General features: G+C 48.5%; 1 protein-coding gene across 1 annotated transcript in view; it reads right to left on the reverse strand.

The window, feature by feature from the left end:
- COL22A1 (collagen, type XXII, alpha 1) overlaps positions 1-24,094 on the reverse strand; it is a 263,426-nt gene that overhangs the window by 94,352 nt on the left and 144,980 nt on the right. The window contains exons 29-37 of the mRNA XM_012001612.1: positions 21,845-21,886; positions 18,968-19,000; positions 13,930-13,983; positions 13,612-13,665; positions 12,752-12,805; positions 9,964-10,017; positions 8,104-8,157; positions 4,396-4,500; positions 3,586-3,630 (exon numbers count right to left, since the gene is read on the reverse strand). Of these exons, the coding sequence (XP_011857002.1) occupies positions 3,586-3,630; positions 4,396-4,500; positions 8,104-8,157; positions 9,964-10,017; positions 12,752-12,805; positions 13,612-13,665; positions 13,930-13,983; positions 18,968-19,000; positions 21,845-21,886 (495 nt within the window). The remainder of the gene's footprint in view (positions 1-3,585; positions 3,631-4,395; positions 4,501-8,103; positions 8,158-9,963; positions 10,018-12,751; positions 12,806-13,611; positions 13,666-13,929; positions 13,984-18,967; positions 19,001-21,844; positions 21,887-24,094) is intronic.

The following is a 24,094-nucleotide window of genomic DNA, read 5'->3' on the forward strand; positions in this document are numbered from 1 at the left end:
AAAATAAAAATAAAAATAAAAAATAAAAATAAATAGGAGGAAACATTTGGCCAAAGGGGCAGTATGACTTGCCCTGAGACTCACGGAGTTAAAACCAATTGGTCAACTAGACCCATGTCAGGAGTATCTGCACTTCTCCCCCAGGGGGGTCTCAGCCTGCTTCTGCTCTTTCATGCTGCCTCCCCCACTTCCCCCAGGCTTCCTGGAACAACTGCGTGCCTGCAGAGATAGACCCCTGCCTTCTTGCTGCAACTCCACAGAGTGATCTAATAATAAGGATCCAAGCATAATCATAATAATGAATAATAAGGTCTAAAGCAGACCCCACAGGGGGATCCAATAATAAGGATCATGAATATTTACTGAGCACGCAACTGTGACCAGCACCATGCTAGGCAACTGTATGTACATATACTTGTATGACATCATTTATTTTTCCTCCAGACTCTGCCTATGAGTTAGGTAGTAATAGACTCTGAGCCTACCCATCAATGGACCACTAAGATCCCAAAGATACAGCTACAGAATAAACAGGATAAAGGGGAAAAAGGTCTCCTACTGTTAGATCAATGGTCATAAAGAAGGAGCATTTGAAGCCACTTTGCTCCTCCACCATTTCTGGTGCCCTCACCTTCCTGTCTTCCAAGAGGCTATCAATGCCCTCTAGATCCTAGCGCCCTCTAGGCCCTGAGGGTCCCTGAGGTCCTCCTCCTCTAAGGGGAAAGAAGTGGAGTGCCTGAGCACTGCAGATCGGACTGGACTGTGTGCACCACATCACGGGGGAGCCTGCCACATATCTTCAGATTGGTGGTTAATGCACAAAATCCTCCAGAATCTAGGTCCTAATTCCTTAATCTGCCCCTCTCCATATATACCCACTGTTCCAGGCATATGGAACTATTTTATATGCTCCCACAGTCAGGCAACGTTAGTCCCAATTTTATTCCTCAGAAAATGAGGAGTGGTTATGTGTTTACTCATAACACACAAAAACATTTTCCCTTTTGAAAAATATTTTGATTGTGAGTATCACTCTTAGGAAAAAGCACATGGGTCCACACTGACCAAATTAGTGTAAGCTTGAGATGCTTACAGAGGGCACCTCACCTGCTTGAATAAGGGGAAACCATGAAGCAATGAAATGTAATATAGATAACAGTAATTATTCCTGGAGCCTCAAATTTTCATATCTTGCACGTTATTGTAAGCAAGCCTCTCACATACAATTTTAGAAGCAATACACTCTGTGTTTATGTTGTTGAGATCCCAAAGGTGCAAGCATAGAAAGAAAGAAATAAAAAGGGGGAAAAAAGGTCTCCTACTGTTTGGAGAATGGTTTCTGGGGCTAGAATAAAACTTTCAGTAATAGCAGCGTGTGTGCATTCCAGAAGTGTTGAATCTTTAAAGACTCAGGTGGAATGCATGGTAATAAGCTTCGGAGAAGTGCCAGCTGACTTAGACGGTGGCTCAAGGGATGATGACAGAAGACACTAGGAACTTTAAAAAATTGTTTTCATAGACATATGCAAGTGCAAAATAAGTAATATAATTTTACAATAACACTTTTATTAATATTTTGAATATGCACATCAAATGAAAGCCCAAAATGTACATATTCTCAAGTCAGTCATTGACCGTTTCACCCACATTTTTAAAAGTTGATGCATCTGAGTTAGTCAAATAATTTTCACTGGATATGGGCATACTTAGAGCTCATGGTCTTCTCTGAACACATTCTGCCTCAGGCCTCAGTGTCTTGCCCTGTTAATTCCCCTGCCAATGACTCCTCCTTCAACTTCTTCCCCTGCTAATGGCTAATGCACTTTATTTTATTTTTATTTATTTATTTATTTTTGAAATGGAGTCTCCCCTGTCGCCCATGTTGGAATGCAACGGCATGATCTCAGCTCACTGCAACCTCCATCTCCTGAGTTCAAATGATTCTCCTGCCTCAGCCTCCCAAGTAGCTGGGATTACAGCTGCATACCACCATGCCCAGCTAATTGGTTGTATCTTTAGTAGAGACAGGGTTTCACCATGTTGGCCAGGCTGGTCTTGAACTCCTAACCTTGTGATCCACCCACCTCAGCCTCCCGAAGTGCTGGGATTACAGGTGTAAGGCACCCCGCACCTGGCCCTACATGCACTTTAAAACCGGGACAAACATCTCCTCCTTCAAGAAGCCATGATAACGAAACCAAGCTGGGTTAGCGAGCCCCCTCGGAGCCCACACGTGCCCTGAGCTACCCTCTCTCCTAGCACTCGTCTACTTTTTGTCTGTTTACATATCTGTTTTCCCGGCTGAACTGTGAGCCACTGGAGGTCCTGAAACACAGGACATGCACTGCTGTCATCCCATAGCCCACCTTAAAATCTGACACATGTGGTAAGAAACTCAGTAGACATGCAGTGAATAAAGTAATGAATGCATTGGTAATTGATTGGTAATTGATGCGTAAATGAATGAATGATTCAATGTAGAAGGTATTTTAGGAAATTTCCCTGTCCACTCAGGAAGTTTCTCATAAGAACACTTCCCCATGAAAAAAGTCATATTTTCTGAATTGTGGGTGCAACCGAATTGAGGAAGAGACTGGTTGGTATTTAGCAAGCATTTCTCTTTTCCTCCTGTGTGCCTCGGCAGACAACATGCCCCAGTCTCCCCTGTGTGACTGTCATTGGGTGTTGGTAGAAATGAATTAGCAATCTCCAGGCCTGGCCCATAAAATCTTCCCACAGGGTTCCCCACTCTCTTTATTATTGTTGCACTCCAAGAATTCAGTAGAAGATTCTGAAACTTTAGAGGATGGAAGAGTCATGGGATTCGAATGTGACCACCGAATGGCTATGCGGGTCAGAACTTCCTGCAGCAAGACTCCCATAGACCTAGTGTCCATGAGATATGAACTTTTACTGTGTTAAGCCTCTGAAATTTTGGAATCATCTGGTACTACAATAAGACTCATAATTCAAGAACTGCTTAGACCTATTGCTCTGCCGATCGAAAGTCAGTGTCTCCTGCCACTTCAATTAATGGTAAGTATTTATTAAGTACTGATTATATGGCAACTACTTCAATATAACAGTTAAGAGTGATAGAACCAGCCAGGTGCACCGGTTCTATCCTCTCTCACACCTGTAATCCCAGCACTTTGGGAGTCCGAGGCAGGTATCACGAGGTCAGGAGTTCAAGAACAGCCTGGCCAACATAGTAAAACCCATCTTTACTAAAAATATACAAAACAAAATTAGCCGGGTATGGTAGTGCGTGCCTGTAGTCCCAGCTACTCGGGAGGCTGAGACAGGAGAATCACTTGAACCCGGGAGGTGGAGGTTGCAGTGAGCTGAGATCACACCACTGCACTCAAGCTTGGGTAACAGAGTGAGACTTTGTAAAAAATTAAAAATTAAAAATTAAAAAATTAAAAAAAAAACAGTCCTAGAACCTTTAGTCAAATGGAATGCAATGAGCTGGGAAACATGGAAGTGGACTGAAGTGACCGGAGATGTTTATAATTAATTTTCCCATGTTCTCTTTCTAAGGGCAACTCATGGCACCCACGGTTTTCTTGGACAAGCACTCACCTTGATTCCTAGGGGTCCAGGGAGTCCAGGTGATCCACGGAGTCCCTGGGGAAATAAATAATACAAGGACAATCATGGAGCTGAGGGTGAACACTGACTCATCCACCCCGTGCCAGGCTGACTGCATCCTCTGCTGGGGACCCAGAGATGGGTGAGACTCTCCCTAGGACCTGACTTGCACGAAAGAAACAGAATCCGGTTTTGAGCCCCAAGGCCCTGGATATGAATTCCGACTCTGCCTCCTACTGCCTCTGTGTGGCCTTCTGGAAATCTCTTAGCCTCTCTGTTTGCTTTCCCGTTGAAGAGCCTTATTGTATAGACTTGAAGCAAGTAAGGGGCAAGGCCTCGTTTCAAAGCAGGCTTTGAAACCTTCACTTCAGGCTGAAGGGCTTTGGCACTCACAGCCACAATGAAAACCACGATTCTAGGAAGTCTTGGCTGAAAGCACCAGAGCAGACCAGAAGTCCTTCTCTATGCATACACTTGTCCTGAGCTGTGGGGATGTGCTTACCTGACTGTCTCTCCACGAGACGGGAGCATCTCCAGGGTGCAGACTGTCTCATCCATCTCTGTGTCCCCAGCACTGGCCCAGGCTGGCATTTGGCCAGTGGTCCATGAGGATGTGCTGCCCTAGCCTAAATCACATTAGAGCAGACTGTTGGACCCACACACCACCCCTTTCCCCACCAGGCCCCTTTCATTGGCCACGGTTCAGTTTCTGTAAAGTTTGGCAGTTAGATGTTTTTCCTTTTCCTTCTCTAATTTTCACCTGGTTTCTACAGGCACAGGGACTCCCGACCTTCCACTTACCGGCTCTCCATCCTTCCCTTTTCCGGGTGGCCCAGGGAGCCCAGGAACACCAGGATCTCCCCTGGGACCAACTGGCCCTGGGCTGCCTTCTTCCCCCGCTGAGCCCTGGAAAGAAAAGTAGACATTTCCCAGGGTCAATTACACTCAGCACGAAGCTTTTCCATGGGGAAGCAGCCTGAGTAGGTTTGTAGGTTTCCTGGGACTGCCCTTATGATTTTAGAAGGCCCATGCTTTCTGGGACACAGAAAGATGGACTGTGTAATGCATATTATAAGTTATATCGTGTCCCCCAAAATTCATGTCTTGAAGTCCTAACACCTACTACTTCAATGCACAGATGTGATTAAAGTTAGGATGAGGTCATACTGGAGTGTGACCCTCCAATGGGCCTAATCCAATCTGAGTAGTGTCCTTTAAAGAAAGAGGCATTTGGTCACACATGCATAGAGGCAAGACAACACAAATACACAGGGACAAGACACCACCAAGGAGCCAAGGAGAGAGGTCTGGAACAGATGTTTCCTTCACAGCCCTCAGAAGGAGCCAGCCTGCCAACAGCTTGACTGAGGACTTCTTGCCTCCAAAACTGGGAGAAAGTACATTTTGGCTGTTTAGGCCACCCAGTTCATGATACTTTGTTACTGCGGCCTTAGTCAATCGATTCAATAAAAAGCATGGAAAATGAAAGGACGTTAATGAGGACCTCCCACCCAGTGCGGGCAAATCTACTTCCGGTGCATCTCTAACAGATCGGCCCTCATTTATGCTTGAACTCCTCTGGGAGCGGAGACCTCACTACTGCTCCACACTGGGCATTCCTTTGTCAGGCAGTTCTGTTACGTAACATTTCTTTACACTCAGCCTTCTCTGAAATCTTCCCAACACTGGACACTCAGTCTGTTCCCTGAACCCTGCAGACACAATCCAATCCCTCTTACAGTTAGGTTTTCAACTATAAGAACAGAGCTTAAAGCTACAACGGAGAGAGCAAGGGAGAGAGAGCATGAGAGTGCTAGCATGGGCACCGGGGTCTGTTCAGGGACTTGGGCTTTAAGCTTGCTCCAGGCCAGTGTTCATCTTCTCTGACCACAGAGCTCTGAGCAGTCCTTGTGGCGGCCCTGGCTGTGGAACACTAGGTTGAGCCCCGCGAACCAGATGGATTCCTTTCCCCAGACGGGGCTGCCCTGGGTGGAAGCTGCAATCGCAATGTTTCCAGACATTCTCAGATGGAGCAGGGGTAAGGTAAGATGAGCCAAGGATGGGCAAAGCAAGGATGGAGAGGGCCTCTCTCCGAGCCTGGAGCAGGATCAGCTTCCCCTAGCCCCAGGACAGACCCTGCACATGGTGTGAGAGGGAAAAAGCATGCTGCGATGTCCGGGATTTTTACCACTTTGCAGAGCCCTGGAGGTTCCTTTCCAAGTTAAGTCCCAGGCCCGGCCCTCAGCCTGGGCTTCTGCTCAGCCAAGGGAAGGCATTTGGCTCCCTCTAGAGGCTCAATATGGCAATAGCCCACTGATTTCTGGTTTCTGAACATGCCTAAGATGCCTAACATCTTGGACGTCCCCTTCCAGATTACCAATGTCCTACTTACAATGTGCCATCCTTCAGACATGGTATAATTAAGGAATACCAGATGAATCCAGACGTTTTTCCTTTGCTTAATCTAGGCAGTCTGAAATGGTATTATTTTTTTCAAAAAATGAATGTTTGCACCTGGATTACATATTGATTGTTGTTGTTGTTGTTGTTGTTTGCACCTGGATTACATATTGATTGATTGTTGTTGTTGTTGTTATTATTATTATTATTTGAGATGGAGTCTCACTCTGTCATCCAGACTGGAGTGCAGTGGTGTGATCTCAGCTCAAGGCGATTCTCGTGCCTCAGCTTCCCAAGTAGCTGGATTACAGGCATGTGCCACCATACCCAACTAATTTTTATATTTTTAGTAGAGATGGGGTTTCACCATGTCGGCCAGGCTAGTCATGAACTCCTGACCTCAAGTGACCTGCCCACCTTGGCCTCTTAGTCCTGGGATTACAGGCGTGACCACCACACGTGGCCCATAGGGTTATTATTAAGCCTACGATCAACACTCCAAAAACTCAAGATATTTTTCATGGATGTGTTGATCATTTTTCTCTGCACTAAGCTCTTTTTTTCTGGGAGACATGTAGCTTAAAATTGAACCTTCCTGCCAAAAGGCAAATGACATCTCCTCTTGTTAAATTATGCAAAAACATAAAAACTGAAGTGATTCTTTAAGAGGTACCAAGTAGAGTGAACTTGAACTTGAAATAATTCATGTTAAGAAGTTTGGCCATGTGTGTGCTAGGAGGGACCTCTGTGGACAATCCATGCCCCAATGTTGTCTCTTCCTGTCCATGGATATAAGCGTGATCTGCTCACGCAGGGAAGGCAGGATACAACCACATGTCACCTGTTATCTGCTGAGCCCTCCGCACACGCCTCCCCAATTCCTCAGCTAATCCTCACAACCTATGATCAATGTGACATCATCCTCAATTTACAGAAGAGAAAATGCAGGTGCAAAGAGGGTGCCCTTTATTCAGATCAGGGTTTCTCAACCTTGGCACTACTGACCTTCAGGGAGGATCGTTCTTATTAGGGAAATGTCTTATGCGCTGTGAGGTTTTTACCAGGCTTTCTGGTCTCTACCCACTAATGCCAGGAGCAGTTACTCCCCTTAGTGGTGACAACAAAAAATATCTCCCTGGGTAAAAAGCCTCCGCTGAGAATCACCTTTGTCACCCTAGCTTATATCAATGTAACTAGGGCAAGGGAGCTGGCATTTGACTCAGGTCCAAAGCCCTGAATCATTCAAATGAGTGCGTCTGATTTCCTGAGCACTGGCTCAGTGTCACCAATTAACCTCAGAGTCATTTCCTAAGGTGCTACGTCACAGAAATGCAAAATGGAACTTAAAAGGGTATAGATCCTCCTCCTCAGCCTCCGGGTCTTTTTTGTTTTTGTTTTTGTTTTTTTAATTGGGGTGGGAACATGTGTCTCTCTTCTTAATAATTAAAATCTCAGGCTGGGTTCAACGGCTCACACCTGTAACCCGGGCACTTTGGGAGGCCAAGGCTGGTGGATCACTTGAGTCCAGGAGTTTGAGACCAGCCTGGGCAACACAGTGAAACCCTGTCTCTACAAAAACTTCAAAAACTAGCCAGGCGTGGTGGTGCACACCTGTAATCCCAGCTGCTCAGAAGACTGAGGCATGAGAATTGCTTGAACCCCAGAGGCAGAGGTTGTAGTGAGTGGAAATCACATCATTGCACTCCAGCCTCAGTGGCAGAGTGAGACCCTGTCTCAAGAAAAAAAAAAAATCTCATAGCTTGGGAAGGTTTACATGTGTGAGCATAGATGTAGAATGGATAAGTTGGTGCACTGAGTTGAGAGAGAACAGGATTTGGAGTCAGACAGACCTAGCCCTGTAGCTCATTTGCTATGAGACACAGGGCAAAATAATTAACTTCTCAGAGCCTCAGTCTCCACATCTGTCGAATGGGCACTTGTCTGATTCTCAGGTCTGTTGTGAGAAATAAATGAGCCAATGGGATGGCACGGTCTTCCTCTCCCTTCTACTTGGTAAACCCCTTCTGACTGCAGCGTGAGCTGCTCCTTCAGTGCCTGTAACAAGTTGAGGATATTCGCTTGTGTGCCGAGAGATCGCATTAGTCTTACCTTCTCACCACGCTCCCCATCTTTCCCAGGGGGGCCTCTGAGGCCAGGAGCACCCTGTGGAAAGGAAGGTTATAGATGTGGTGAATTTAAAGATGACTGGTCACTCTTGGTGGCTCGTGACCCCCAGGGAAGAATCATCAGGTCCCCCTGAAGTTAATGACTATAGCTCCCACCCAATCCCATCCCTTATTTAAATTCCCCAAAGCTCCATCTCCTCCCTGCCCGTGATTGCTGCTCTCCCAGGGGGCCTGGCCTTATAACCGTACACATCAGAGCTCTTAACAGCAGGCATGGTCTGGTGGAAGCTTTGCCACCTGCTCTGGGCTGTGAACTCTCAGAAGGCACAGCCTGGCACAGTGAACACTCTGGGAGGATGAGGATGGCCTTAAGAACCCAGCCTTAGCATTGTGGCATCTGCTCCAACAGTGTCTTTGGAGTCCCCCAAAGGTTGACTTTGAGACATGGTTTAAGTGCAAGTGTCCCATGGATGCAACAGTAGGGAAACAGAAGTAGAAAGTGAGAACACCCATGCCTGTAATCCCAGCACTCTGGGAGGCCAAGGCGGATGGATCACTTGAGGTCAGGATGTCAAGACCAGGATTTCACCAACATAGTGAAACCCCATCTCCACTAAAATACAAAAATTAGCTGGGCATGCTGGCATGCCCCTGTAATCCCAGCTACTTGGGAGGCTGAGGCAGGAGAATCACTCGAGCCTGGGAGGCGGAGGTTGTAGTGAGCCGAGATCATGCCACTGCACCCCAGCCTGGGCGACAAAGCAAAACTCCACCTCAAAAAATAAATAAATAAAAATAAAAATAAATACAGCAAGGGAGAACAGGCAGCAAGAATACACTTGCTGGCCACTGGAGCTGTCCTGCTGTGACTCTGGGATCCTGCGCAGGATATACCCTCAGAGTGACGACAGCTGAGGACAAGCAATCCGAGCTATTCTGCTGGTGCTGCTGCTGGCCACACATCACATGGCGTGATCACATGCACTCTAGAGGCCAGAGAAGATCCCCAGCCAGAAGAACGCAGGCTGGGCTGCCGGAAGCTTCTATGTAAAAGAGTAACATTCCTCCAGCAGGGTTGCTGTGTGGATTAAATAACGAACACATGTAATATGCTTAGAAGGATGTCTGGCATGTATAAAGGCTCAGTCCTCTAAGCTACTATGCTTATTACCTATAAAGGTTTGATGAAGAAACAGGACTGACCTAAATCTATTGTGTGCGGGGGGAAATGTTGCCCTTGACTAGATGTCATGGAGTGTTTTGTTGAACAATGTTCAAGTCTAAATTGGTGTTTATGGTGAATCTTAAAGCTGGTCCTTTAGCGGACACCTTGGGCCTCGACACGGAAAAGGCAGAATCTCATCAGGCCAAAAAAGATGCAACCCTAAAGGTGAAGCAACCAAGCTATTGTCTCCGTTTTGCAGATAAACTAGCAGAGACCTCAAGGAGTAGCTTGCCAAGATTGTCAAGTCAATTAATAGAAGAGCTAGGATTCGAATCCAGGTCTCCCAACAGCCGTCAAGGGACCTTTGACTTCTTTAGGTTCATTTTGTTTCTTCTGAAACAAACTAGGGTGTTGATTCCAACAACAGTGAAATGTGAAGACTTTCTGCAGATGCCAACAGCTGCATTTACCCTCTAGATAGCTGGCGAGTTGCCTAGGGCTCAGGTGTGTGAACTCTCTGGGTGGTCTATATTAGGACAGCCGTGTCTCCATCTGGACAATGGGAGTAAGGATGCCTACACCTCTGGCTTTTGGGGAGGATACATTAACTAGCTTGGTGGCTGGGCAGTGCATATGCACAGCCAGCGCTGGTATCCACGCCCTCTCCCCATTACTCACCACACTTCCTGGAGGGCCACTGGGACCAGGGGGACCGACATGTCCAGGAGCACCCTGTTCAGAGACAGAAGTTTGGAAAGGCCAAACGCATTGGTTATAAGTAGTTGCTCCAACTCTCTCTGCAAACCTGTCTCATACTCAATTCACCACGATGTGCTGGAACTGCTGCTGACCTGACAGCCCCTGCAGACGTGAACCTTCTCCCTAGAGGGCCGCGGTGTCCCAAGCACCAAGCCTCAGGTGAGTGGGCTTCTGGCACAGAGGTGAGAGGCAGGAGGGCAGGAGGACTCTGGAAGTTCCTTAGAGCTAAGGGACAGGGGTGTGGAGGAGCCTGGGGGTGGGCAGAGAGAAGGGCTGGGCCCTAACCACAAAAGAGGATCTCAGGTGAGGTTTGGCCTTATCCTAAGTGCCCGAGGTAAAGGAAACATTGAAAATGAAACAGTTCAGATCTCAGTGGCATATGTATGTGTGTGTGTGTGTGCGTGTGTGTGCGCGCGCATGTTCGTGGAGATGTGTGTGCACGCATGCACGTGTGCATGTTTGTAGAGATGTGCGTATGTGCGCACGTGTGCGTGTGCATGTTTGTGGAGGTGTGTGTGCTTGTGCGTGTGTGCATGTTTGTGAAGGTGTGTGTGTGCGTGTGGGTGTGTATGTTTGTGGAGGTGTGTGTGTGCACGTACGCATGTTCGTGGAGGTGTGTGCGTACGTGAATGTTTGTGGAAGTGTATGTATGCGCATGTGTGAATGTGGAGGTGTATGTGTGCATGTGCACGTGTGCATGTTCATGGAGGTGTGTGCATGTGTGCATGTTTGTGGAGGGGTTTGTGTGCATGCGCATGTGCATGTTCACGGAGGTTGTGTGTGTGCATGCATGTGTGCACGTTCATGGAGGTGTATGTGTGTGCATGGGTGTGTGCATGCTTGTGGAGGTGTGTGTGCATGTGCGTGTGTGCATGTTTGTGGAGGTGTGTGCGTGTGCACATGCATATGTTTGTGGAGGGGTGTATGTGCATGCGCATGTGCATGTTCATGGAGGTTGTGTGTGCATGCATGTGCGCACGTTCATGGAGGTGTGTGTATGTGTGCACATGGGTGTGTGCATGTTTGTGGAGGTGTGTGTGCATGTTTGTGGAGGTGTGTGCATGTGCGCGTGTGTATGTTTGTGGAGGGGTGTGTCTGTGCATGCGCATGTGCAAGTTCATGGAGGTTGTGTGTGTGCGCATGCATGTGTGCATGTTCGTGGAGGTGTATGTGTGTGCATGGGTGTGTGCATGTTTGTGGAGGGGTGTGTGTGCATGTGTGCATGTTTGTGGAGGTGTGTGTGCGTGTGCATGAGTGCATGTTTGTGGAGGTGTGTGTGCGTGTGCATGTGTGCATGTTTGTGGAGGTTTGTGTATGTGTGTGCGTGCATGTGTGCATGTTTGTGGAGGTGTATGTGTGCACGTGTGTGTGAGTTTGTGGAGGTGTATGTGTGCGCATGTGTGTGTGCATGTTTGTGGAGGTGTATGTGTGCACGTATGTCTGTGTTTGTGGAGGTTTGTGTATGTGTGCACATGCGTGTGTGCATGTTTGTGGAGGTGTATGTGTGCACGTGTTTGTGGAGGTGTATGTGTGCGCATGTGTGTGTGCATGTTTGTGGGGGTGTGTGTGTTGGCTTCGACTGGAAAATCAGGTAAGAAGTGGGTTTGAACTAGAACTTGATGGCTGGGCAATGATCCATGAAAGGAGATGTGGGTGAGGACATCCAGGTGGATCAACATTATGGGCATGGGGAAGCAGGGAGTTCTCATGGCCCTGGAGGCTGCCCATGTTTCTTCCAGGCCTTGTTCCCCACTGTCCCTGGGTTTTGCACGTCTCCAGGGTCAGGACTCATGGAGAACACTCCCAGCATCCTCCTTGCCTACACTCCACTTCCATTCCCCTCCAGGCCAGGCTGGAACCAGGGCTGTCTTCACGAGCAGGGAGGAGCTGCCATCTGTTCCCGCTGTGGCATCCACACTTGTCACTACCTTGGCACACTCAGTTCTGATCCAGCCATATGCATGGTGGCCTGGTCATATCAGCACCCTCTAGCTGGTACAGAGCCACCCAGCGGCGGTGCTAGCAGCAGACTGGACGTGTGCTGCAGCTGCTCCTCTTGCCAGCACCGCTCCACAGAGACCCGGGGATGAGTCCGCCCATCCTGCCTCCCACCAGCTCCACAGTCCAGCCTGAGATCTCTGGCTCTGCACCATGAGACAGAACCCGAATCACCTCCAGGAACAAGTGCCAGCCCCCACAGGGATCAAATACACCCTGGATCTGGCCCCAAGGATGGGTGAGCCAGGAGCAGCCGAAGAGTGTGCTTACGTGCTTATGCAAAGGTGTCCGTGTATTTTCCTGGCTGCATCTGTGTGTTTGGGGTTGTGTGTGTGTACATGTGCACACGTGTATTATAGGATGTGTATTCTCTGGTTTGTAGAGTATGTGTACGTGGTTGTGCATGTAAGCACACTTACCAGAGTAACAACCTCACCTGCGAGTGGTGGTGTGTGTGTGTCTCATCCACATGTGCGTAGAAAGAGATTTCTTTCATTCGCTGAGCATGTGGACAAAGCCAAGAAATGCTACGAAGGTGGTGGAGGCCAGAACCTCTCTCCGTGCTGACTCCAGCCAACCACTCGAGTGTGGGTGGACCTTTTGGGCCACGTCCGCCTAGCTAGCCCAGAGCTGTAAGCCACAGAGCAGACACTGGGTGGGGCCTCCCTCCGGGGGTCCCCCACAAGGCAGGCGGATCATAGGGACTCACAGGGTTTCCAGCTGCTCCAGGAGCCCCACGTGCACCTTCCTGTCCCTTAGCACCCTGCACAGGAAATAAAAGAGGGGCGGGGGTAAGAGACCCTCAGTGATGCTGTCTTCCCACACGCCAGGGAGGTCTCGGGATACCGTGCTCATCAGAAGCATGATTCCAAACTGAAGGGGCCAGGAGCACTGTCTAAACGGTGAAGAAAACCACTAATTCCTGGCCCTTTGTTGGAGCTGGGTGTATCGCGATTTCATTCCTTCCTCACCGCCGACCCAGGGTATAGAGGTCAGCACCAACCCTTCGTAGAAATGTAGCTCAGAGGGGCTCACACAGCCACGCAGGGTCCCCAGTCACCCCAGCAGGGTCTCCCACCATAGCACAGAGTCTCCCAGAGAACCAAGATCCAGTGCAGAGGCTAACACCGAGCAAAATGACAAAATCAAAGCACTAACATGCACCAGGTGTCATCTAAACCAGCACTGCCACTCCATGGCTGGGATCCATTTCCTGTTCTGCAAATCCTCTGGGAACCAAGGTGCCCGCTGTATGCAGAGGCCCTTGCTCTCCAGATCCCACTGAGCAGGAGAAGGGAGAGCACGGCAGAAACCTGGAGCTCGCCTACACCAACCCTTCAGTGACAGAGTAGGCACATCCAGGGGTACAGAGGTGGGGCCTGGCCCCATGGCTGTGTCTGGGGCATTTAGTGAGGGCCACATAGCCTCTACAGCACCTTAGGGCAGCTCTCCCCAGCGTCTACTCCCAAAATGCCAGGGGAGAGAACTGGGGAGGGTGGCCTGGAGGGAGAGAGCGTGGCTGGGATCTCCAAGTCTCTGAGCCAGCAGGGGAAGCGATGATTTTCTTACCGGTGGTCCAGCAGGTCCCCGAGGCCCCAATTCTCCAGGACGGCCCTGCGGTCCCTGTAAGCACACAAGTTGCCATGAACCAGCTCATCCTCCTGGTTCTGAGCAGATGGGTGGGTGGGGCAGGGACACTGCAATGGGTATAATTTGAGATCCAAGGAGGGGCAGTGGCTAGTGTCCTGAGGAGGAGAAAGGGCTGCCTTCCATTCAGTGGGGCTCCTGCGTGTGGACTGCGTGGTGCAGATGTAGAGCTGGGCAGCCTTTGGAGTCCAGATCTCCAGGTAACCAGCCCTGTGGGGGAAGGGGGACCCAAGGACTCACCGGTTCCCCAGGCATGCCTGGATCGCCCTTCTCTCCTTTGGGCCCTTGTTCTCCCTGCTGGTGAGAAGCACAGGGTAGAGTGGACTTCAGGGAGAATTCCCCTCATCACAGAGCACATGCCCCCAGCTCTGGCCACACAGGCCACCTCCAGTCCTGTGTATCACCTGATAGGTTCCCACCCCCAAAGGCTGTTCCCTCTGCCTAGGGGTTCTTCCCTCCTACTCCCCAGGACTGATTCTGACTCATCTTTCAGGTCAGGAATCACTTCTTCAGGGAAACTGAACACTAAAATGGGCCCAACCCTCCTGTTACAGTGGGCCAGTGTACCGTGCCTTTCTCCTCCTGCCCCCTGTTACGGCGGCAGTTTTACACTTAGTTGTGTGGTTTGATTCATGTCCCCTCCAGCTTAGAGCCTGGCATGTGGAAGATCATCAGTGAATAATGATGGAAAGAGTTTTGAGACGAGGAAGGGTCTTTAAGGGCCTCTGGCCCAAACACTATTTTTCCTCCCTCTCCCTCCCTCCCTTCCTCTCTCTCTTTCTAGTAGAAATGGGGTCTCACTATATTGCCCAGACCTTTCTTGAAATCCTGGGCTCAAGCGATCCTCCCTGCATAGCCTCCTTTGTACCTGCCTCCTGGAACTACAGATCCTCGCCGCCGTGCCCAGCTCCAACCCCTTTCTACATGGAGAAGCTGGGGAGGGGTGCTTAACTAAGGAGACCCAGACCTTTGGGGACAGACTGGGGGTTGAACCCTGGACTCTGGATGGCCAGAATGGTGCGTCTAACTTTTGCTGAAGAGAGGATGAGACACAGGCTAGACAGGCAGTGCCCTGGGTGGGCCCAGGATGGAATGATCCAAGATAGGGCAGGCTCACTTCCAGGGAACCACGTCCAGGGTGCCCAACACATCGCCCAGGAGGGCTGAAGGGACATGTGATCCTCAGCCTGCAAGTCATATGGAACAAGGAGAAGATGAGCAGATGGGGGACTACAGTGAGGGCAGCCCTCCAGGAGCTCAAGGGCATATCTTTCCACAGCTTGTGGCCACTGTGCAGGAGAGGAGTGGGGCCAGTGGACCAGGGTGGACACAGCCTCAGCTTTAGACCCGTACAGCCTGTCTTGGGAGCCCTGGCCCTCTAACTTATTGGCCGTATAAACTTGAGCAAAGAAGTTACCCATACTGACCCCTTATGACCTTTGCAGTTTCCATAGCTGCAAAATAAACAGGTGGTCTCTTTTTCACATAGGGTGCAGGTCAATGGTACAGAGAAGGTGCAGCAGACACAAGACATCAAAGAGAAATGGCACGGGTTTGCAGAGTTCTCCAGGAAGGCAGATAACAACCAGAGCACGCATACCCAAAGGCAGTGTATGACCCTTCTCAAGGAGCAGAACCTGCTACTGTCCCAAATCCCCACAGCCTGTTTAGGGGGGCATCGGGCTCCCCTGCCACAGATAAGCCCAAAGAGAGCTGGAATGAGCATCTGCCTTGGGTGTAGAAGGGAGTCCTGCATGGATGGGGTGTTTGCAAGACGCGGCTTCAGAGAGCAGGAGATGAAGGGAGGAGCCTGGATGCATCTGGAAGAAAGAGTCTAATGTCTACATTAGAGAATCTGAGGTTGGCTAGTTCTAACCTTTACTTGGTGGAGAAATCAGCATAGAAAGACACTATCTACTAAGGGCTTCATGTCACTTTCTCTCTCTATGCCTACACAAATATTGAAGGCCTTGCAGCCATGGTTCCTACCTGCCCTCCCTTCCCAAGCCTCTCTCTGATACAGCAGTTGGACACCGCGTGGTCTGCAGCTGGCTTCCTCACTCAGCATCACCTATTGCATGGAACCGACATGGTCTACCTCATAGAGCTGTGACCTGGATTCAGTGAGATTGCTTTTGCAAAGTGTTTCACAGTGCCCAACACAGAGGAGGTTTCAACAGATGCCAGCTCATTCCTCCGCCTAGAATCTCCATTGCCATTGAGCTCAGAAGACACGTCTAGCCCCATTCACCACGGACAATAATACCATTATTTCTAGCATGTTTTCCTCCTAGAAAACTACCCATGGTGGGGATTTCAAGTCTTTTTCTGGTCCTCCAGTCATTGGCAACACAACACGTAAAGACAAAAGGGCTTATGGGATTGCTTCAGGAGACACACAGGGAAGACGTTTGCACATTCTGCCAGTGTTGGTGAATGGGACTGCAGTGGCAGGAAGACAAAGTGAGGAGCTATGGGGGGTCAGGCAGGCCAGAGAAGAAATCAAGATGCTCAAGACATTTCTGCCCCAGAGCCTAGGAGTCAGGAGGCAGTACCTTCCCCCTAGGAGCCCTCTGGAACAGTTCTATCAGTAGCTATTGAATGCATACGTTTGGCTGGCTTCTGTCTCCTCCCCACTGCCCCCTGGTGACCTCAGCCAAGTTAAACAGCATCTCTGGGACTCATGATCATCTCTGCAGGCTCTGGTCATTGCCTGGGCATCCTGGAAGCCTCCTTAGCAGGGTGAGGGGTAGAATCAGGCCGGTTGGACAGAGCCTTCCTAAGACAGCGGCTTTGGAACAACTGATGAGCCTCCAGTTACAAAACCCTGTTTGAGTTCTCCACTGCAACTTCCCGAAGCACGAGGCTGCCTGTCCCTCCATCCTCCAGCAAAGGTTCTGACATCTGCAGACCCCAGAGATATGCCTGCTCTGTCCTTTGCAAACCACCAGCACCCTCTCACCTCATCAGGTGCAGCCACCAGCTATCCCCAGGAGCCTCCTCAATCCCAGAGAGGGCAACAAAATGAGTCGGGCTTCTCCCTCTACTTCCTCTTCTCCTTTCCATTCTCTTCCTTCATTATGCGGCAGACCTTAACACCCCTCTAAATTGCTCTCTCCCCAGCCTCTTCCTGCACTGCAGGGACTCAAAGGCATGTGCCTGAGGAGAGCAGGGAGAAGTCAAACAGAATAACACTTTCCAAACCCATCAATACAAGCATGGGTTGCCATGGCGACGAAGACAGTCCCAGGGAGACTCAGGCAATTGTCCACAATGAAACTTTTTTTTTCATAGGCATAATTTCCTTGTTTGCATCTGAGAGTGACTTCCTGGCTCCCAGGCTCCCGCAGCAATGGAGAGCCTGCAGGAAGGATGTCAGTGCTGGGACTCAAAGGGGAGGGTGGCACAGGCCCCTTATGTGCCTTCCCAGTGGAATGCTCTGGAAATTGTGTTTTTACAGAGCAATTCCTTTAAGGAGAGGTTGGACATGTAGGCTTGTCTCAACCCTGAGGGGCTCAGGGTGGACCTGAGGGAGGGAGGCCCACAGATGTCAGGGGCATGGCGAGGTAATACATGGAGGTGGTCCAGGAAAAGGCAGGCGACCAGTGGAAGGGACAGGCAGTGTGATGGGAAGCCCCTTGCACAGGACAGCCAGCCCGAGCTGAAGCAAAGGCAGTACAGATGCTCCATCCAGTGCGCTATGACTTGACACACTAGCCCCTCATGCCTATCTCGCAGGTAGGGCCTTCTTGGCAAGCTCCCTAGCACCTCTGAGCTGCAGGACCAGCACCTGTAAGATGGACACAGGTGCCACTCCCTCAAGGCTGTTAGGAGCCTTGGCTGTAGCAGTGCCAGGAAAATGCCCGGAGCTGAGCTGCTGCATGGGGTGCTCTGCCCTTCCAAGCCCCTGTCTGCGAGAGCAGGTGAGAAACCAGGGTGGTAGGCAGGGAAGGGAGTTCCTCAGGCAGTGAGTGCTGCCCTGCAGGTGAGAGAGGGGCTGTGTCCCTTATGCAGTGAGTGCCTGTCTCTGCCAGAGCGGAGCAGAGTTCTAAGTGTTTTACATAAAGTGCAAATATCCTGTTATTTGCATTTAATCCTGAAAGCGTATTTTTATTGTCCCAATTTTATAATTGAGAAAACTAGGTCTCAGCGAAGAAACAGATGGACCATTTTCAAGGACAGGTGGGCAGTGAGGCAGCGCCCTCTAATGGTTGACAGCTCAGTGACGAGAGGGCTCCTTTTGCATCAGGGCCTTCTCTCCCTTCAGGAAAGGCTCACAGCCAGAGCCCTGTGCACCTGCTCTTTCCCGCAGAGTCTCTCACCCACTTCTCTCCGAGTCTGTGCTGCCCCAGGATGCCCCCACCTCCCCGTGATGCTTCTCAAACACAAAATCCTTCCTTCTCCTGCAGTGATTTCAGCACCCGACTCAGTCTCTCTACCTGCTTCCTTCTTTTGCATCACACACAGGATTCTTTTAAGCTTTTAAAATGGAATCGACTTAATATTGAATAAACGAAGATAGCAACAGCTGAAATGGACATCTACCCCAGCCTCTCAGCTGTCCCGCAGGTCAAGCCCTAATAGCAGAACCGCACCAAAGGCAGCAAAAGAAACAATGTCATGTTTTCTGGCTTCAGGGTTGCCAGCAGCATAAAGAGATCCTGAAAACACCTATTTTCTGAAGAGTCATTCATGAAAAGACAGGAAAAAGGTTTCTAGAGGCCACAGTGATGATAAGCTTTATGTCCTGCCACGTGTTTTTGTGTGTGGACGTAGCCAGCATCGCCCTCCGTCCATCTGGCACACCCCTGGTTACGTCTCAGGCTCCAGTCCCCTGAACAGCCTCTCTGAGAATGGGGTCCCCTCTTGGCACCCCTATCTCTGGTCTCCTTCACTGCCATTATCCACGGGGAACGTCTTTGCCTCTCTCTGACTCTCATCTTCTGGCCTCCCAAATAATTCTGTTCTCCTCAAAACCACCAGCCTCTCTTTGTGTTGCTGAAGAATTAACTTTTCCCAGAGAGGCCCAGCCTTTGCTCTTGGCTATGAGAGGTGACTTCTAGGCCCCTGGAATGTCCTGCCTGACCCTGGAGCCAGTTCCCTGCAAGGCCCTTTCTCCACCTGTTTTCAGGGCAAGCCCAGCAGCCCCGATGCCTGACAGTGACAAGCACAATGGGGCTGAGTCCCCACCCCACCCGGTCTAGGCTCCCAGGCCACACCGGGCATCGCCTGCCAGGCCGAGGCATGCTGGGCACCCTGAGACACCACTGCTACTTACAGGCATCCGTGGATGTGGTGTGAACAGGGATGTCTGAAAAGGAACCCACAGAGATTAGAAAGATGGGCATCAAGGAACCCAGTGTTTCATTTTTAAAACCTGCCTTGGTGAGATTTACAAGTGAAAGAATACAGCCCCAAAGCTTCCTGGAACGCTTATTAGTTTTGAAAATTAGATTCACATCGTCCTTTAAAATCCCTGGCTATTTATTTATGAAGGCAGAAATGCACAGTGGTTAGATTCAGGAGCCCTGGAGGCACAAGACCTGAGCTCCAAACCCTATGTGACCTTGGACATGTCTCCTCAGCTTCTACATCCTCATCAGTAAAATGGGAAAGAAACATTCTTCCCTGCAGGTGTCCATAAGAGCCCTGCCTGGGACACTGGATTCATGTCACAATGTCTTATTTTCACTACTGCCATCTGCTGGGCATCAGGCAGGGATGCAGGTGCATAGTAGACCAGGTTGGGGAGAGAATGGGGGGTGGGGAAATCCCACTTGACAGAGCCCAGACTACAAAGACTCTGGCATACTGACCCCTGCAGGCTCCTTCAGTCTGGCCACTCGCACCTAGGCTGTGTTTAAGGCTTCTTAGGTGTCACACTTTCTCCAGCTTCAAAGCTTTTGCAAATACTGTTCCCCTCACCTGGAACATACTGTCCTCTCCGTATCTATGACTAACAAAGGTCATATGGAGACCCACAGCTGTCTTTTAAAAGTCGTGTCTTCATGGATCCCTCTTCCCTCTCCACCATGCAAATATAACTTGGGTCCTCATGTGATTCTTGTTGATGCATCTTGTTCTTTTCCTGGATCACATTTACTATCATTTGCAATGTAGGTGTATCTTTGCCACTGTAGGATTAGTTTATCTTCTTCACTAGGCTACAAGCTCTGACAGATCTGATCCATGCAGATGCCTGGGTCCCAGCAGGGGCCCAAAAGAAGCCGTAAATGCACAAAAAACATCATAGATAATGGTCCTAAATCACAATACATTAAAAGAAGAAGGAAAAAATGGGCTTCCTATACCTTGCCTTCCATGTCCCCAATTCCCATCCATTTTCCAGAAGGCACTGTTTTTCAGTTTACCATATTTTTAAATGTTTCCTATATATTTCCACACAATTATAAATGTTTAGAAATACATAACTTTGTGCAAGTTATACAAATAGTAACAGTGACTATACATGGTTACTTAGAGCCATTGACAGGCCTTCACTCATGTGGTCTCACAATAACTCTTAAGAGGTGGACTACCTGTTTCTGTCCTGCCTTATGGATAAGAAAATTGGAGGACACAGAAGCAAACCACAGAATGAAGTTCCAGCTGCTGGTGAATGTCAGGACAGGAACTGGCATCCACATAGGTGGCCTGGGGAGCCTGTGCTCTTCATCTTTCAATATGCAGTGATTGACTAATCAATTTTTTCCACTTAATTCGCCTTGTTCCATTTAATTTGAATATCACTATCTTTTCAAGACCATACACATATTGTATGCATATCAATTTGTAGAATTCCATGATACAGATATTTTGTGATTCATTTAATTTTATGCTTATGATTGTGTGGTCTGTTTCTAATTTTTTATTGTCATAAGTGACATTACAATGCATATCCTTATACATGCTTTTAAAAATGCACACATACAAATATTTCTGCAGGATAAATGCCTAGACATGGAATATCTAAGCTAAGGGGTAGGCACCTTGTGATATATTGGTAATTTCTCAAATAGGTGCGCCCAATCTGTTCTCTCACCAAAATGGTATGAGAGTGTTTGCTGCTCTGCACCCCTGCCAGTGCTGTAGGTTATCAACCTTAAACAAAAATTTGATATGACTAATTCCAACTCTAAAGTTATGTTTCCAATTTCTTCCAACACCCTTATGGAATGTCTGAGTCTCATTTTGATGAGTGTTGCTGGGGAGGAGACAGAGTTGTGGAATAATGATTTCAGTTTGACAAAAAACACAGGGTAAGATTCTTTGCCACACTACAAATGGGATTTCTGAGTGCACAGGCTCTCTCTTCTCCTGGTATTCCCTGAGGGGGATAGTAACTGGCCAACTCCTGATACATGTATAGGGTCAGGGCCAGCCCAAGAAGCCATGTGCAAACTTCCCTGAAATCAGGTGGTCAAAACAGAGGATCTCAAGACCAGGAAGAAACATTAAAATGGAAAAAAATAAAAAAGAAAAATGTTCCCCCTTATACAGTTCTTGGGAGTAAGATAAATAATAATAATAGCAGGTTCTAAACTTTTTAATATTTATAATGCACCAGAAACTCTGCTAAATATTTTGTACTGTTTCAGTTAACTTTTACTCCATATGTACAAGATAGCTGGGTATAATATTTTTTAACAGACGAGAAAACTGACTTTGTTAGACCATAACTATGACCACAATGCTGGTGAATGACAGACCTGGGAGCCAGGTCTTCGTGCCCTCAAAGCCCACGCTCTTACTGATACTCAACACCAACTTGCCATGCCCACCCTAACACGTATAGAGGGCAGATGAATGAAGGCCAGTTCCTGGGTCATGGTAGTACAGCCTTACCCCGGGCAAACTGCTTCTTGTCTCTGGACCTCAGTTTCCCCAAATGTGACAGGCAGATATGTATTCTCAGTATCTAGCACCCATTCTGATAAATAATTGTGCTTTTGCTGAATAAATCAATAAGCATAGGATGGTTCTTAGAGAAGTGTATATATTTTTGGTTTGTAGGACCTAGGAATAGGCCTAGCTATTGGCAAACACCAATAGGGGAGATATTTAAAACTAAGTAGTGGTGGTTGGTGGAGGGGGAGTATGAATCCCAATATCATAGGAATTCAGAGGAGAAAGAATTAGAAGCAGAGTAACTTACAGTTCCAGGTAACCCGGGAGGGCCTGCAGGACCAGCTTCACCCTAGATGGAGAAATGGAAAATCCACGATCATTAATCCTCCTCCCAACTCTGCTTATGCTGTGACAGATCAGCTAACACTGTTCTCCTGAGACAACAGAATCACCCACCCTGCACCTACCTTCATAGATACATACATACATACATATATACAAATTTACATACGTACATTCCAAATTGTAAACCATTTCAGACATATAAAAACATTGTTTTGAGAAGTATCCATATTGATATGTGTAGTGGTAGATCATTTATATCACTATACACTATTCTATTGTGTAACCGGTAATAAAGTGAGGGGGGTTCCAAGATGGCTGAATAGGAACAGCTCCAGTCTACAGCTCCCAGTGTGAGCAATGCAGAAGATGGGTGATTTCTGCATTTCCAACTGAGGTACTGGGTTCATCTCACTGTTGGACAGTGGGTACAGCCCACAGAGTGTGAGCCAAAGCAGGGTGGGGCATCACCTCACCCGGGAAGTGCAAGGAGCTAGGGAATTCCCTTTCCTAGCCAAGGGAAGCCATGACAGATGGTAACTGGAAAATCGGAACACTCCCACCCTAATACTGTGCTTTTCCAACGGTCTAAGCAAACAACACACCAGGAGATTATATCCTGCACCTGGCTCAGAGGGTCCCACACACCCACGGAGCCTCGCTCATTGTTAGCACAGCAGTCTGAGATCAAACTGCAAGGCAGCAGCGAGGCTGGAGGAGGTGCATCCGCCATTGCTGAGGCTTCAGTCAGTAAACAAAGCGGCCAGGAAGCTCGAACTGGGTGAAGCCCACCACAACTCAAGAAGACCTGCCTACCTCTGTAGACTCCACCTCTGGAGGCAGGACATAGCTGAACAAAAGGCAGCAGAAACTTCTGCAGACTTAAACATCCCAGTCTGACAGCTTTGAAGAGAGTAGTGGTTCTCCCAGCATGGAGTTTGAGATCTGAGAATGGACAGACTGCCTCCTCAAGTGGGTCCCTGACCCCCAAGTAGCCTAACTGGGAGGCACCTCCAAGTAGGGGCCAACTGACACCTCATACAGCCAGGTGCCCCTCTGAGACAAGGCTTCCAGAGGAAGGATCAGTCAGCAACATTTGCTGTTCTGCAATATTTGCTGTTCTACAGCCTCCACTGATGATACCCAGGCAAACAGGGTCTGGAGTGGGCCTCCAGCAAACACCAACAGATCTGCAGCTGAGGGTCCTGACTATTAGAAGGAAAACTAACAAACAGAAAGGACATCCAAACCAAAACACCATCATCAAAGACCAAAGGTAGATAAAACCACAAAGATGGGGGAAAACCAGACCAGAAAAGCTGAAAATTCTAAAAATCAAAGTGCCTCATCTCCTCCAAAGGAATGCAGCTCCTCACCAGCAATGGAACAAAGCAGGATGGAGAATGACTTTGACGAGCTGACAGAAGTAGGCTTCAGACGATCAGTAATAAACTTCTCCAACCTAAAGGAGGACGTTCGAACCCATCGCAAAGAAGCTAAAACCTTGAAAAAAGATTAGATGAATGGCTAACTAGAATAAACAGCATAAAGAAGACCTTAAATGACCTGATGGAGTAGAAAACCATGGCATGAGAACTATGTGATGCATGCACAAGCTTCAGTAGCCGATTCAATCAAGTGAAAGAAAGGGTATCAGTGATTGAAGATCAAATGAATGAAATAAAACAAGAAGAGAAGTTTAGAGAAAAAAGAGTAAAAAGAAACAGACAAAGCCCCCAAGAAATATGGGACTATGTGAGAAGACCAAATCTACATCTGATTGATGTACCTGAAAGTGACGGGGAGAATGGAACCAAGCTGGAAAACACTCTGCAGGATATTACCCAGGAGAACATCCCCAACCTAGCAAGGCAAACCAACACTCAAATTCAGATAATACAGAGAATGCCATGAAGATACTCCTCGAGAAGAGTAACTCCAAGACACATAATTGTCAGATTCACCCAAGTTGAAATGAAGGAAAAAATGTTAAGGGCAGTCAGAGAGAAAAGTTGGGTTACCCACAAAGGGAAGCTCATCTGACTAAAAGTAGATCTCTCGGCAGAAACTCTACAAGCCAGAAGAGAGTGGGGGCCAATATTCGACATTCTTAAAGAAAATAATTTTCAACCCAGAATTTCATATCCAGCCAAACTAAGCTTCATAACTGAAGGAGAAATAAAATCCTTTACAGACAAGCAAATGCTGAGAGATT

This window comes from Mandrillus leucophaeus, unplaced genomic scaffold, assembly GCF_000951045.1.
Source record: "Mandrillus leucophaeus isolate KB7577 unplaced genomic scaffold, Mleu.le_1.0 Scaffold667, whole genome shotgun sequence".
NCBI classification, from domain to species: Eukaryota; Metazoa; Chordata; class Mammalia; order Primates; family Cercopithecidae; genus Mandrillus; species Mandrillus leucophaeus.